The sequence below is a fragment of the Nilaparvata lugens genome, chromosome 13 (assembly GCF_014356525.2).
Source record: "Nilaparvata lugens isolate BPH chromosome 13, ASM1435652v1, whole genome shotgun sequence".
Lineage (NCBI taxonomy): Eukaryota > Metazoa > Arthropoda > Insecta > Hemiptera > Delphacidae > Nilaparvata > Nilaparvata lugens.
In genome coordinates, this window is record NC_052516.1 from 15,378,118 (window position 1) to 15,393,204 (window position 15,087).

A 15,087-nucleotide genomic window follows, 5' to 3' on the forward strand; every position below is an offset into this window, starting at 1 on the left:
ACTATCAGTCAAAATCTATATCTATATAAATGAATGTCTGTTTGTGTGTGTTTGTTTGTTCCCTATAGATTCGAAAACTACTTGACAGAACAGCATGAAACTCTGAGAATATGTTGTGTGAATATTGGGGATGGTTTCTGACCAGAAATTTCAATAGGGGGGGCTAATAATAATTATTCATTAATTCATTTTCGTAATTTTTTGGCCGAACGGCTACCGAAGCACGGAAAGATGATCATGATTCAAGATCATATTGTGATAATATGATTTAGAATCTAAAGTTACAAGCTGTATATAAACACGTCACCCTGTGATAAATATTATTTTCTGGTATTAAAACAGTAGTTTGGAGTTGAAGTGTAGTTGATTGGTACCAGCTGTAGATAATCGTTCCTTAGAAGACCTATACAAATAATATTAACACTCTCCTATCATTGAGAAACTGGAAAATGTTGGAAAAAAAATTATTCACCTCATGAAAGAGAGTTGTTCATATTATTGCATTCATTAATCACTGAAGAATGACAGACTAACTTACTTTTTTTTAAATTTAGCTTAGCTTATATTCATTCTAAAATGAAAGATGGAAAGAATATGGAATTCTGTGTAATTCATCGTACATCGCATATTTCCTGGACCATCTATTGACAATCAACAACTATGAAAACATTAAATTCATCTTTGAAACACTGATTTAACCTATCTATTTTTTTAATTCGACACTTTACTGATAGAGATTACTACCAATTGATTGAGAAGAATATGTTTTCGGAATAATAAATACTGCATGACTAAGCACATAGGAAGTCCGTATTCAGATGTAAATACTGATTGTCAGATAAATTTCATGATTCACCAAATAAAGTCAAGTGTGACATGAGATACATTGACTTTTTGGCGGTACGATGTTCGCCGGGTGAGCTAGTCTAGTATTATAAAGATATGGTTCGAAAGAGGAAGGAATCCCAATGATTCATATAATTTGTTTCGTTGTTTTACTTTTTTACATTTTTTTGCTCTTCATGAGCGCTTAAATTTGAATAGTACATTCGTCGAGCTCAAAGCGAAATTTCAAACTGAACGCTTATAAAAAGTTCAGAATAATTTCTTTACAGAATAACAAAAATTCCACTGTTAATTTTTTGTTGCAAATTCCATGTAGTCTTTGGCTGTTACCCCTTTTGTATATTCCCAAATCAGTGTACTGTTCAGTGAGGAGAACTTATTTCCATGCATTCTATTGGATTTATTTGTATACAAATAATTTATTCATTTATTGATTTATTTGTGGTCAAGTTCAAAGGCAATAGTCTCATGAGAACACATGGGAATTATATTCTCACTGTACCGGGTACAGTAATGTTTCTAATATTGATAAGCGGGAGTCCGCCAACTTCATTTCGTGCTCATATTGTGAGAGTATGTCCGAAAATTTGTAAAATTGTACTTCAAGGAAGGGCTAACTTTGAAGATATCTTCCTCGATCTCTTGTGGTATTGCTCACCTATGTAGTTATTCCTCTCAAATCTTAGGTTGGAGACTAACGGTAAGACATGCATGATGAACATGCATGCACATGTCGTCATTTATTGTTGTGTCATCATAGAGTAAGGCTTCGAGCAGATGTTTTGAGGTTAGGTCTTTGTAGCTCCGACTTTATTTTTTATTCGCTGCTCTATTTGAGGTTGAATTATTATTCTCCTTCTTCCTTCTTCATTTCAAGGTCTAGACATTTATTTATATTCATGTATTCATTTATTTATACATTGATAGATACAATATCATTCCAAATTATGAATGATTGGGAAAGGAACAACAGGCTTAAAGCCCAAAACTGTTCCTTTCCCAAATTTAGATAGAAATTGTCCAAAAATAGGTGATGTTTACACTTCATGATTTTGACGTGACAACGTCTTATAAATTGGTTTACCGGGTGACACTTCAAGAAACTGCGTTACGTTCCCACGTTATGCGCTCACAATGAGAGCGAGTGAGAGCGTTCGTTTCGGTTCACGGTCGTCTGGAAAAAGCACGAATAGGAGCAGTGGCGAGCAACGCTCGCAGCAGCAATACCCGAAGGCATTCACCTGGAGAGAGAGTGAAATGGAGCAGTCAACCTGCGCAGGCGCCGCAAGCAATCACCTACGACTGCGCCTGCTTAGGTGAATAAGTGAATAGGTTATGCTGTAGTAATCACAATAATGCATAATCACATCATAATCATGCATAAGTGAATAGGTTATGTTGTAGTAATCACAATGTTGTGGTTCAGTGCAAGATTCTTTGTATAAATTAATGTTTTAAATATAATTCTTTGTATAAATGTTTTAAATTGTTACTATTATATCATCCTTCTTCCTACTATACGAATGAATATTCACATTAAAATTATTCTACCACTCAAAGTCGTTGTCACGTGAAACTTTCGCCCGTATACTGACTTTACAGGCAACCATGCAATTTTTTTTTGTCTTTCTCTGCCTACTCAGGCTCGTAGTTGAGCACCAATTTTGGTAGCCTGTCTTCCTCCATCCTATTCACATGCTGGTACCATTCAAACCTACTCTGAGATATCTTTTCATTTATAGAAAATACCTCAAGTTGTTTCCTTATCCCAGTATTTCTGAAATGATCTCCTCGGCTGCACCCATAGGCTGTTTGGAGAAATCATATCTTATTCTACTATAATGTTTGTAACAGCTGTGCCTAGTGGAAAGTTGTGTGTATATTTTTGGCTTCAACATTTTTTGGAATGACTTAATTTATTAAAAGTGCGATGATATTATGTGCAAAATTTGACTATAATTTGGTATTTTAATCATTCTAAATTCAAAATTTCTCACTAATTATATATTCTTGGACAGAACTTTGAACTTTAAATTTCCTCAGTAAGAACATAACCTATTTTTTCGGACATTTTATTATTTATAAAAATTTGGGAACAGAATAGTTTTGGGCTATGCCTGTTGTTCTATCCCGATCATATTCATATGATTTGTAATTATATCAACGAATAAATAAATAAATATATAATTATAATTTGTAATTTCCCAGTGGTTCATTTATTGTTATCAGCTGTTTATTCTATTTTAGAAGCCTCTCGCTGATGACAAAACATGCATGATGAACATGTGTGTGTGCGTATGATAAACATGCATGCACTGTACACACATGTTTATCATGCATGTCGCACCGTTAGTGGCCAGCCTAAGGGCAACAAAGAATAAGTCCAAGTAAACACAACTTCAGTTGAAAAACACTTCATTCACATGGGCTACTTCTTAAATTGATAAAACAATATAAGAAATCTTAAAGGACCCTTTATTTTTAACTATTTAAAAAATAAAGGGTGCTTTAGGATTTCTTATATAATATAAGAAATCTACAATATAAGAAATCTTAAAGGACCCTTTATTTTTTACTATTTTAAAAATAAAGGGTGCTTTAGGATTTCTTATATTGTTTTACAACTTCAGTTGTATCAGTTGATTCACAACTTCAGTTGATTTGTAACATCAGTTATATCTTGTCGGAACACCGTGATTCAACTGTAATAAGCCTCATAAAACCTCTCCAATGGGTCGAAAAGTCAGTAAAGGCGGCTGTTCATTGGTTGGCTGAGAGCCAATCACAGAGCGTATATCATGATTTGGAACAAGAGGTGACCTATAAAACGTTGGTCGTTCTTCCTCTTCCTTCCTCGCCACCACACTCTCACGCTCTCTCTATCACTCTGTTCCCTTCTCCCTCTTTCATCACAGTCCGTTAAACCGGAAGTGTTTGGCTCACAGATGATCAGCTGACTGTTTAAAGCCTCCTCCTTTATATTCCCGTCTTTCCCCTCCACCAGCCAATAATAAATCCCTTGCATTCCTTCCTACCCTCCCACAAACCATAAACTACCCCTAATAATCGTAAACAGTTGGCACTGACTCTTTAGAGAAGGTTAAATTCGGTCAAGGTTGTTCAAGGTCATTGGTAATACGACCTAGACTAGCGTTGCATGTATTAAGATACTGGTGACTAGCGAAGAGCAAGCGTTCTTATTCCTCATCTTTGCTGAATCATTCGAGATTTGAAATTGAAGTAAAACTTCTGAAGAAATTAGGAAAGGGAGCACTTCGTATTTTCCTGATTCAAAAACTACTGTGATCTCATTTGAGAGGCGTTTCATTACTATTCATGTAACTCCAACATACGCTTTTGATTTATACGTTGTAAATTCCACGGAATATAGAAGAAGACGGTAGGTGTCGCGCATATTTGTGCTAAATTTTCGGTGTAGCTGACGTCATTTTGTATCCAATCATCTGTTTTCAACAAATACGTTTCATAAATTGCCAATAGGTGTTAGAAACCTCGGTAGGTGGCGATGACGCAATCTAGCTGGCTGGCCACTGCGCACACATTTGATGACCCCTACCGTTTTTATCTAAATACCGTGGTAAATTCTACTAGATTTTGAAATAAAGTATTCTTTAAGAAGCTATTCGAACAAATACCATTCAGCCGCTATCCTCGACTTTAAAACTCCTGAGAATAGAATTTCATTGGTCATAAAATATCCACATGAATTCATTTACTTCGTCATTTTTTTCAACACTAAAGTAAGTCAAAACAAACACAAAATCACTGAGATCAGACAGTATCAGTACAATAAAATAGAATATGAATCACATAGAACGATTCCAATCTATTCCAAAATAGTCATGTACGGTATACAAAAACATTCATCGATTTACACTGCTCTTAATATTTTTTTTAATTTTGTGCATGTGAGTACTTTCAAGTGAGTCTTTCCCCTCCACCAGCCAATAATAGATCCCTTGCATTCCTTCCTACCCTCCCACAAACCATAAACTACCCCTAATAATCGTAAACAGTTGGCACTGACTCTTTAGAGAAGGTTAATTAAAATTATAAGGTTAATAATTATAATTTGATAGATGTGAAGTGCCAGTTTCTTTGTGATTTAGTATGACTGTACAACGGAATTCTAAGTTTGTGTCTATTTCTTGTATTCAAACTATGGAAGCTATTAGAGTCATACTTATTCAAATTGCCTTGTACATAACATACTTTTAAGACATATAACGATGACAAAGTCAAGATACCTAGGTGGATAAAATAAGGTCTACAATATGCATTGGTAACTTGCATATTATTCTTATTGCCTTCTTTTAAAGAACAAAAATTGATTCGGCGTTTACAATGTTTGCCCAAAAAAGGCCACAATACGTTCTTTCGACAACTTTTAACAATTGGATAAAAAAATGCAATTATTCCTGACAAACTTTCCTGCTTCCACCACCCACTTATCTTTTGAAACATGAAAGTTTCCAGCCTGTCGGAAAATTCATGGTTTCGGCTCAAAATGTCTCGACACTGACAAACATAATTAATAATTAAAAATAGCTATTGCTCGGATAAAAATTATCCAGACACAAATAGGAAGGAGACATTCTCCCCGTTATCTTGATATAAGATTATCACTCATTATGACGCCCCATAATTCTGAGAGCAGTGATATTCAAAAGAGAAACAAATTTTTGCAATACTTCCAGTTTTATAGGAGAGGATGAATTTCCTTTTAATCTTTCAATCCTCAAACTTTTTCAGCGCTACTGGGATATCAGGGATGATAATCTACATCCAATTCTGACGTTGAATCGGAAATTTGAGAAAGTTGCAATTTCACACGATTTAGCAACCCTATAATTTCTTTAGATGTAGGGCCAAGTCTCAACTTACTTTTATACAGACTATACTTCCTGATTAGGCTTCCTCATTTTATAGATTCCAAAAGTAAAAAACCCTTCAAATAACAAAAATTACAATAAAAAAGAAAACAGAATACTGGTAAATTTTATTGATAAATATTCATGTGTTTTAAAATGATTCAACATGATAATTCACTAATGTTTCAACAAATATATTACTCGAATATTATCCGATAGTACATTAACTGAATTACTCAAATATTATTCGATAGTTCATTAGTAGAATAATTGGTTTTCCAGTTTCCCATAGGTTTATGGACCCTCAATTGGGAGTCGGTTATGTTGACCAGTGCTTCGATATTTGTTTCCCTGTTTAATAACCACAGCAATATCCGAAACTATTCATAATTCCCACAAGGATACACAGCGTTTCAAATGTTCTGATTGTCCCTGAAACAGATTATCATTTAGATTGGTATCCGTATCAAAGTTTGCAACACTTTTTGTGGCAACTTGCAACACTCCGTGTCATCATCAGAATTCAGATCCATTTGATTTGGAATTTGTGGCAGCGAACCAGTCATTTGCCTAGTCAAACTATCAGAATTACTCTAGCTATCAATGTTTCTCTAATCAAAATAATAATAGTGATATATTGTTACTCTTCTCAGTTATCAAAGAATCATTATATTATTTCATGAATGGACACGTTGACGTTTTATCCAGGTTATCAATTTTGTGATATGAGGACAAATTAAATTTTGATGATTCTAAAGTTAACTCATGATGCTTCAAACCATGATTCATTTGTCAAGTTTACACAGGGAAAAAAGCAATTCCAAAAATCATAGGAAACTTGGGCTTTGAAGGATAGTCAATGAGGATGCTTAGTTATTTTAAATGGTAGGTTTAGTTTATATTTTCAATCACGTGAACAAATACTGGTAGAGGTGTAATGATTGACAAATATTGTCCTGGAGGCCTCATATAGAATACCACAATTCCGGATGAAATTACATTGAGCGTTTGATATGACAAACTACATATTCATCGTTTAGGAAGATTCATCGTTATGGGTCCCTCTAAAAACGTTGCAACTGACAAAATTTCACAACGTGACGCTTTCGTGTAGGAACGCTGGTAGAATGATTCTCCACCCAGCAGTGACATCTGTGTTTGATAGTTTGCACTATATATTGATAGAATAGTGTGTATCATCATAGAGAAACGATAGCATAAGTATATATCCCATTGTATAGGGCGTTTATGTCGCAACTTTTACTGTTATCTCAAGCCGATAGTCCACGTAGTTCTTTCCCATGCAGCTGTGTGACGCTGGTAGTCTCTCAAATTGTGCCGTTCATACACTATCACCCCAACAAAACAGTAAAAATCGACAGTAGTTGGCTTGAGTTAACAGTAAAAGTTACGACATAAACTCCCTATACCATGGGATAACAGTAAAAGGGCTTGAGTTAACAGTAAAAGTTGCAACATGAACGTCTTATACCATGGGATATCTACTTACGCTATTGTTTCTCTATGGTATCATCAACCACAGATGCCATCACTAGGCAGGGAACTGTTCCACCAACGTCTTTACACTGAAGAATCACATTGTGGAATTTTTCAGTTGCAACGTTTTTAGATGGACCCATATAGCCTGTCTAGTTTGTCTAGCCTCTTCACAATGACAAGCATTGAGGACAGGACAATCTACTCCAGTTACTGAAAGATACCTCACTTCTTCGGTACCCAGTTCTAATCCTGTTGAGTTCTGTCCATGTTCGAGTTGAAACCCAGCCATTCTTCTCCCAACAGAATACAGCAGACTCACACCGAGAGGTGCTTTATTCATTCACTCTTCCTCTCAACTATCAGCTACAGTGGCCCTTACCTGTAGCCTTTCCTCTGTATTGTACAAATTTTTCAATTTAGTTTAGTTTGATTTGTTGGACCTTACTATAAAATTTTTACTGTATTGTATGATTTTCTTGTGTAATTTAGTTGATGTATGTTGTGTTTTTCAGGTAGCAGCAGAGATGCGCCGCCAGCTTGTGGTGGGTGAGCCTGCTGCCGGTTGTTGCGCGCCGCCCCCTTCCGCCGCCTCCGACGGAATATGCAAGCAGCTGCTGCAGCCACCGCCTCCAACGCTGACACCGCCGCCTCCACAAGCTGCTGCCGCCCCCGCCTCTGCTGCCTCCGGCTCCCTTTGCAGCAGCAGCAGCCTCAATCATCCTCACAGATTACCGTTCTTGCAGAGCAGTTCTGTCTGCAGCAGCAGCACGAGTGCTGCTCTGCACAGGAATACCCACTGCAACACTGTCAGAGCACTTCGGCAGAGGAATACCCACTGCAACACTGCCAGAGCATCTCTACAGAGAAAGGTTCCCTACAGCACTGCCAGAGTATCTTCAAGGCGGAAGTTCCACTGCAGCAGCAAAACTGTCAAAGGATCTCTACAGAGGAAGTTCTCTTGCAGCAGCAAAACTGCCAAAGGATCTCTACAGAGAAAGTTCGACTGCAGCAGCAAAAGTGCCAAAGGAACATTACAGAGGAAGTTTTCCTGCAACAGCCGAGGTGTCAATTTGCAGAGGAATATCAACAGCCGCACTGCCAGAGCTTCTCCAAGGCGGAAGTTCACCTGCAGCAGCAAAACTGCCAAAGTATCTCCAAGGCAGAAGATCGACTGCAACAGCAAAACTGTCAAAGCACCTCCACCACAGAAGTTCCAGAAGAGGTCTCAGGGCATCATTGCAAAAGAACCCTTGTGGAAGAAGACCGTCTGCAGCAGCAAAACTCTTCGAAAGCAGATGTTGCAGAAGAGGTCACATGGCACCATTGCAAAAGCACCTCTGTGGAAGAAGTCCGACTGCAACAGGAACCGAAGAAGGGCTCAGGCTCACCTTGTTCGTGGCAGGCAGACAACGCGAAGGCAGCTAGCAGGAGGAGTTCTGGCGAGGAAAGATTTCGTGTGCAACATCAGAAGAAGGCAGTGCAGTGGCAGTGGCGGAAAAGGGTGCAGCAGAGCAGAAGTGTGGCATTGGTTGTGCTGCTGCTGCTCCTGATGCCGGGCCGCACCCTGGAGATGCACGCTTGTGACCCAGATATGGCACTGCTGCCTCCTGTCGACACCTGTCAGCGACAGCGCAACCCTAACAATAGTTCACAGTGCCTTCTACGCTTCGATGAATCGCACAAAGAAACGTTCTGCAGACACGTCGTTACCAATAACTACAATAAGAATAATTACTATAATGCTAGCGATAGGATTGGTGCCCCCTCTACCTCGGACGTGCGGCTGCCGCACTGCTGCGGTCATCGGCTGCACGACGCTATGGAGCCGGCCGCGCGACTCGACCAGCACTCCTGCCTGAGACACGTGGATCGGCTGCTAGCCGCTGACGCGACGGCCGCGCGGCTCACCTGTCACTTTGCCCACCTCCTGACGCGATACGACTGCCGCCAGCCCTACTCGGTTCGCACCGGGTGTGCTGACTGTCTGGTGAGTCCTTACTCCATTCATATCTAGATGTATGCTGTTACGGACGGCAATTCAGTTGGCAATACTTGGTGTATTTGAATAAGCAATTTATACCATACTATATCAATGATCTTGATTCAATTCATATAATCAATCATGAGTAATTCTGAATGGCTAATGAAACACTGGGAACAACCGATTAACAATCAATCATGATATTGAAATCAGATAAAGTCTATTTTGAATCATCGAACTTCCATCTAGCTGTTTATCCTGTTGTCAATATTTGCAGTAGCAGAAGACTTCCGGGTAAATTACAGCATTTAATTGGGATTTTCGTTTGATAAAAACTAATCAAGATTTATGAAACACTGGGAACAACAGCTTAACAATTAATCAAGATATTAGAATGAGATAAAGTCAATTTTGAATCATCGAATTTTCATCCAGCTGTTTACATGTTGTCAATATTTGCAGTAGCAGAAGTCTTCGGGGTGAATTACAGCATTTAATTGGGGTTTTCGTTTAAAAAAAATTAATCAAGATCTGCTACTGCTACCTCTTTTACTGCCAACTGAATTTGCAAAGACACCTTACAGCAGTTCTATGATAGTTTCCTCTTTCGAAAAAGTGGAATAATTTCTCCATGATGAAGTAGAATCGTAGAATACGTCTCTGCCGCCATCAAAATAAAACGCATGTTCCTCTACTGCCCTCTACTCCCTCTAACTGTATTTTTATCTCTCGGAATATTTATTAATGCGCTATATCTAATGGTGACTCAACTAGATAGAGAAATTTATCAAAACATTAACTCCATTGTGAGCTGGTTTAGTGACTTTTGGATACCTCGTTGAACGATTGTAACAAATCCAAAATTTTCATAATTTCTTCGTATTATTTTTATATATCAAATCAGTAGGGCAATGATAATTGAACAATAGTTATCAAACAGAACTGCAAGTTATTTCACTTCTATGTGTAGGGCAAATAGCATTTCCATTAAAAAAAATTGTTAATCGATTCTTTGCACAAACTTCTCATAATAGTAATGATGAAAAATTGAAAATAGGGAAATAGTGATGAGTTATTGAACAATATAATATTAATAATAATTCATCTTTATCATCATCAGAATCATTATATTTGATACATTGTTTGATGTATTATGTCCATTATACTCGTATATCAGTTCTGAACAAAGCACGAATATAAAAGATAATACCTATAATGATTACAACTTTAATTTACTAGCAGGTTTGCCACGAACCACGATTTCAATACATTATCTTTGTCAATAATTTTTTTTCTCTTTCCTTTGATCGATTTTTCAGAATTTGCTCAAATATTTCATAAATATAATCATATTTCGTGGTTCATCTGCTACTAAATTAAAGTTGTAATCATTATAGGTATTATCTCTTAAGGTGCGTACAAATTCTCGCGCCGCGAACATGAACAATTCACTTTTAATCAGCTGATGCCAAGCTTTTTATATCTATATCTTATACCGTTTCTGTGAAAATACAGATATAGTCAGCTGATTGAAAGTGAATTGCTCATGTTCGCGGCGCGTATATCTGTACGTACCTCAATATTCGTGCTTTGTTCAGAACTGATATATAATGGACATATTACATCAAACAAGTAACAAGGTACCGAAACCGCGTATAATAGTAGAGTTGAAAACATGGAAATATGGTGATATATGAGTGGATACATGAAATATTCCTTGTGACAACACCTAGCACTGTTAATTGTAACAGAATTATCCATTTCTGTGAACCTCTAACCAAGAGAGAATACAGACAGCACTGACAGAATCTGGTAGAACGGTTACGATAGGTTAAGTTCAGGCCAAACTTCAGTAATAAATTATTCTATTTGTGGGACTGGTTAGGCTACAGTGGAGTAGCAGCCGATATAGTAACAACTCGGTAACTGAAATGAAGCATTTGTGACGTCATCTCTCTTCCTCTCACACACTCTATCACTCTCTCACGTCATCGATCTCTCTGGAATCAAATCAAAACTCACTGAACGAGTGGATGTTGAATTGGCAGATACGTTACAGCTCATCAGTCAATCAAATCAATCATTTTCTCTCTCTTTCTCCCTCTCTCTAGTTCTCTTTTTTCCCCATTATCTGTTTTCCCTCTTCCGGCTTTTTCCAGATATATCCACAGTATTGGAAGGGTTCTATTACTTTTTTCACGTATACAGAGTCAGGAAATGCTCTGAGAATACTTCTAAGAACTGAGAGAATAGCAAGGTGCTTTCTAGATAGAATTGACATGTTCTAGGTATATTATCTGAGAATACTTCTGAGGCTCAACCTACACTTACGCGACTCAGGTCGAGAAGAGATTCGACTCTAGTCGAGAGCATGTATTTTCAAATGGTGACGTCGCGGAGACTAGAATCGACTGGTCTAAGTGTCACCATTTGGAAACACATGCTCACGACTAGAGTCGAGTCTCTTCTCGCGTAAGTGTGAGTTGAGCCCAAGAATACAATCTAAGAGTTCATTTAAGTACTTCAAATATTGTTATAGTCATCAATGTGATAAATATAACGTGTCTATAAATAGAGGCCCGAATACTCTTGTACTGAAAAAAAATGTGAATGAGACGAACATGTCAACAAGTCTACATTCTTATAGTTTTTCGATGACTAGTATTTCAAATTTCTGGGATTCAAACTCATCAAATACACCTCCACCCATCTCAATAACTCTCACTCACACTGTCACTCATTTACTCTCAAACACTCATTACTTATTCTCTCGCTCTCTTCCACAATCTATTCCTTTTTTCGTCTCATTTATTCAGTATTGCATCCACTATGTATAACCATAGAGAAACGATAAGTAGATATCCCATGGTATAGGGCGTTTATGTCGCAACTTTTACTGTTATCTCAAGCCGATAATCCACTTGGTTCTTTCCGTTGAAGATGTGTGACGCTGCTAGTCTCTCATACTATGTCGTTCATACACTCTCACCCCAACAAAACAGTAGAAAATTACAATTATCGACAGTAATTGGGATAACAGTAAAAATAGCGACATGAACGCCCTATACAATTGGATATCTACTTACGCTATTGTTTCTCTATGGTATAACTCTCCCTCGAAGATCCTATTGTTCTTTATATTTTTTCTTTCTCGATCACTTGTCTCCCTGAAAGATACTTTTTTGTAATATTTTATAAATTACCCCTATTTACTCCATTTTAATCCTATTCTCCTTGTGATAACCACCAATCTCAAAAATATATGTTTTTCTCATACACAATCATACAATTTTCAATCTCTTCTACTGTACTTCCATCCTCTATCACTCCCTCATGTTCTTTTTCTAAATTAGGTACTTGTCTCCCAAATAAATACTTTTCTCTGATGCACAATCAAACAATATTTCCCATCTCATTCACTGTATCATTTTCTGTCTTTCACGGCAACTCTGTATCGCGTTCTCTCCGTTATTCATCCTCGATACAATTCTCTCTCACTCTTTATTCATCTCATACTAAATCATTTATACCCCATTACTCCGTCTCTCTCCCACTCACACTGTCTCTCAATAATTCATCGCACATTACACTCGTTCTCACTCACTCACACTATGTCTCAATCACCTATTATCTCTCTCTCACCCACTCTCAATCACACTGTCTCAATTACTTATTATCTCTCTCTCACTCAATCACCTATTATCTCTCTCTCACTCACTCTGAATCACACTACCTCTCAATCATCCATCACTCATTATCTCACTCACTCTTTCTTTCTCTTCCTCCCTATCCTCCCTGTCTCTACATTTCAACCACGCTTCTTCAACGATCAATATTTCCTTCCCTGTCATTAAGCAGGAACTGTATTGACGACAAATAGAGTGGCACGGCAGGAAGATGGGGAGTGAGAGAGAGTAAGAGAGTGACAGAGAGTGAATTTGTGAGAGAGAGAGAGAAAAAGAGAGAGAGACTCACAGACAGAGACACATAGAAAGAGAGATTGAGAAATAGTGTGTAAGAGAGAGAGAGAGAGTGTGGGAAAGAGTGTGTGAGTGAGAGTGAGAGAGTGAGTGTGAGAGAGAGATTGTGTGAGTGAGAGAGAGAGAGAGAAAGAAAGTGTGTTTGTGTGTGAGAGAGAGTAAGAGTGAGAGAGATTCCTCCTCTCAACTCGAACACTGTTTTTTTTCTTTTTTAGAAAGAGAGACTGAGAGATAGTGTGTGAGAGAGGAAAGAAAGTGTGTGTGACAGAGAGTGAGTGTGAGAGAGATTGTGTAAGTGGTAGAGAGAGAGAGAAAGAAAGTGTGTTTGTTTGTGAGAGAGAGTTAGAGTGAGAGAGAATCCTCCTCTCAATTCGAACACTACTTTTTTCTTTTTTAGGAAGAGAGACTGAGAGATAGTGTGTGAGAGAGGGCGGGAGAGAGTGTGTGAGAGAGAGTGAGTGGGAGAAAGATTTTGTAAGTGGTAGAGAGAGAGAGAAAGAAAGTGTGTTTGTGTGTGAGAAAGAGTTAGAGTGAGAGAGGATCCTCCTCTCAATTCGAACACTACTTTTTTCTTTTTTAGAAAGAGAGACTGAGAGATAATGTGTGAGAGAGGGTGAGAGAGTGTGTGTGAGAGAGAGTGAGAGAGAGAGACAAGTGTGTTTGTGTGTGAGAGAGAATCGTCCTCTCAATTCGACGACTACTTGGATTCCCGTGGGTGATAACAATTTCCCCCTCCGGCTCCCACCAACCTTGCTCAATCAAATTAATATTTGAGGACTCTGAGGAATTCCAGTAATGGTGGGGAAGAAGGTAGAGGGGTGGATGGTGCGGGGCGGGGAGTAAATGCAGCACTCTGATCATGACAGAACATTGATGATTGTAGTCGTTTACGAGTGTTAATAAATTAATAGCTCCCTGGGAATTGTTGTGATGTCTGTTAGCCCTAACGTGTGACGGTGTGAAGTGTGACACCTCTGTGCTACAATCTAATAATCGGGACTCAATTCTCACAAATATTTTACACATTTATAGATAAATAAATAGATGAATAAAAAAAAACTTATTTGACCTTACAGTTGTGTTGTGAGTGATGTTGTGGTACTTGTCCATGATGAAAACACTAATTTGAAATTGTCAACCACTTTTTATTCAATAAAAAGTGATTGACAATTTCAAATTTGTGTTTTCATTAAACTTATTTGATTCAAACACATGCTCATAAAAACGAGTTGAGTTGTATACAATCAATACATCTAATCAAATTTTTCCAGGGCTGTGTGGCAGAGAGGACCTAGAGTCTAAAGCTGTGTTTACACAAAAGTTATTAACAAAATAATGTTAATAACTTAATCCTTATGGACTCTATTAGATTGAACATAACTTATCATACACATGATGAACGTATGTGTATGATAAGTTCTGTTCAATCTAATAGAATCTATAAGGATTGAGTTATTAACATTTTGTTAATAACTTTGGTGTAAACGAGGCTTAACTCTTCCCTTGATGAAGGCAATAAATCAATTAAAATCATGTCACATCATTCAATATGTAAAAAATAGTAAGTTGATGTTGGACATCTTTCTATTATGGAGGAATATCACAACATCTCTTTCCATACAATCAAATTATCACTATAATGTCTTGAACCATGCTTTATATTTTGCAAGTATGAGAATTCCCAGTAAGGTATAATTTATTTATACATTGATACATACAATATCATCTTCAATTATGAATGATTGGGAAATGAACAAAGACCATAACTGTTCCTTTGCCAAATTTAGATAGAAGTTCTCAAAAAATAGGTTATGTTTACACTCTTCATGATTTTTGTCCAATTTTGAGTCCAAAATATGAACTAGGAATTTAGAATTTAGAAAAGTTG

General features: G+C 37.4%; 1 protein-coding gene across 1 annotated transcript in view; it reads left to right on the top strand.

The window, feature by feature from the left end:
• Positions 1–15,087, top strand: part of LOC111058646 — a 129,880-nt gene that overhangs the window by 28,517 nt on the left and 86,276 nt on the right. The window contains exon 2 of the mRNA XM_039440365.1: positions 7,751–9,225. Within this exon, the coding sequence (XP_039296299.1) occupies positions 7,840–9,225 (1,386 nt within the window). The 5' untranslated portion in view covers positions 7,751–7,839. The remainder of the gene's footprint in view (positions 1–7,750; positions 9,226–15,087) is intronic.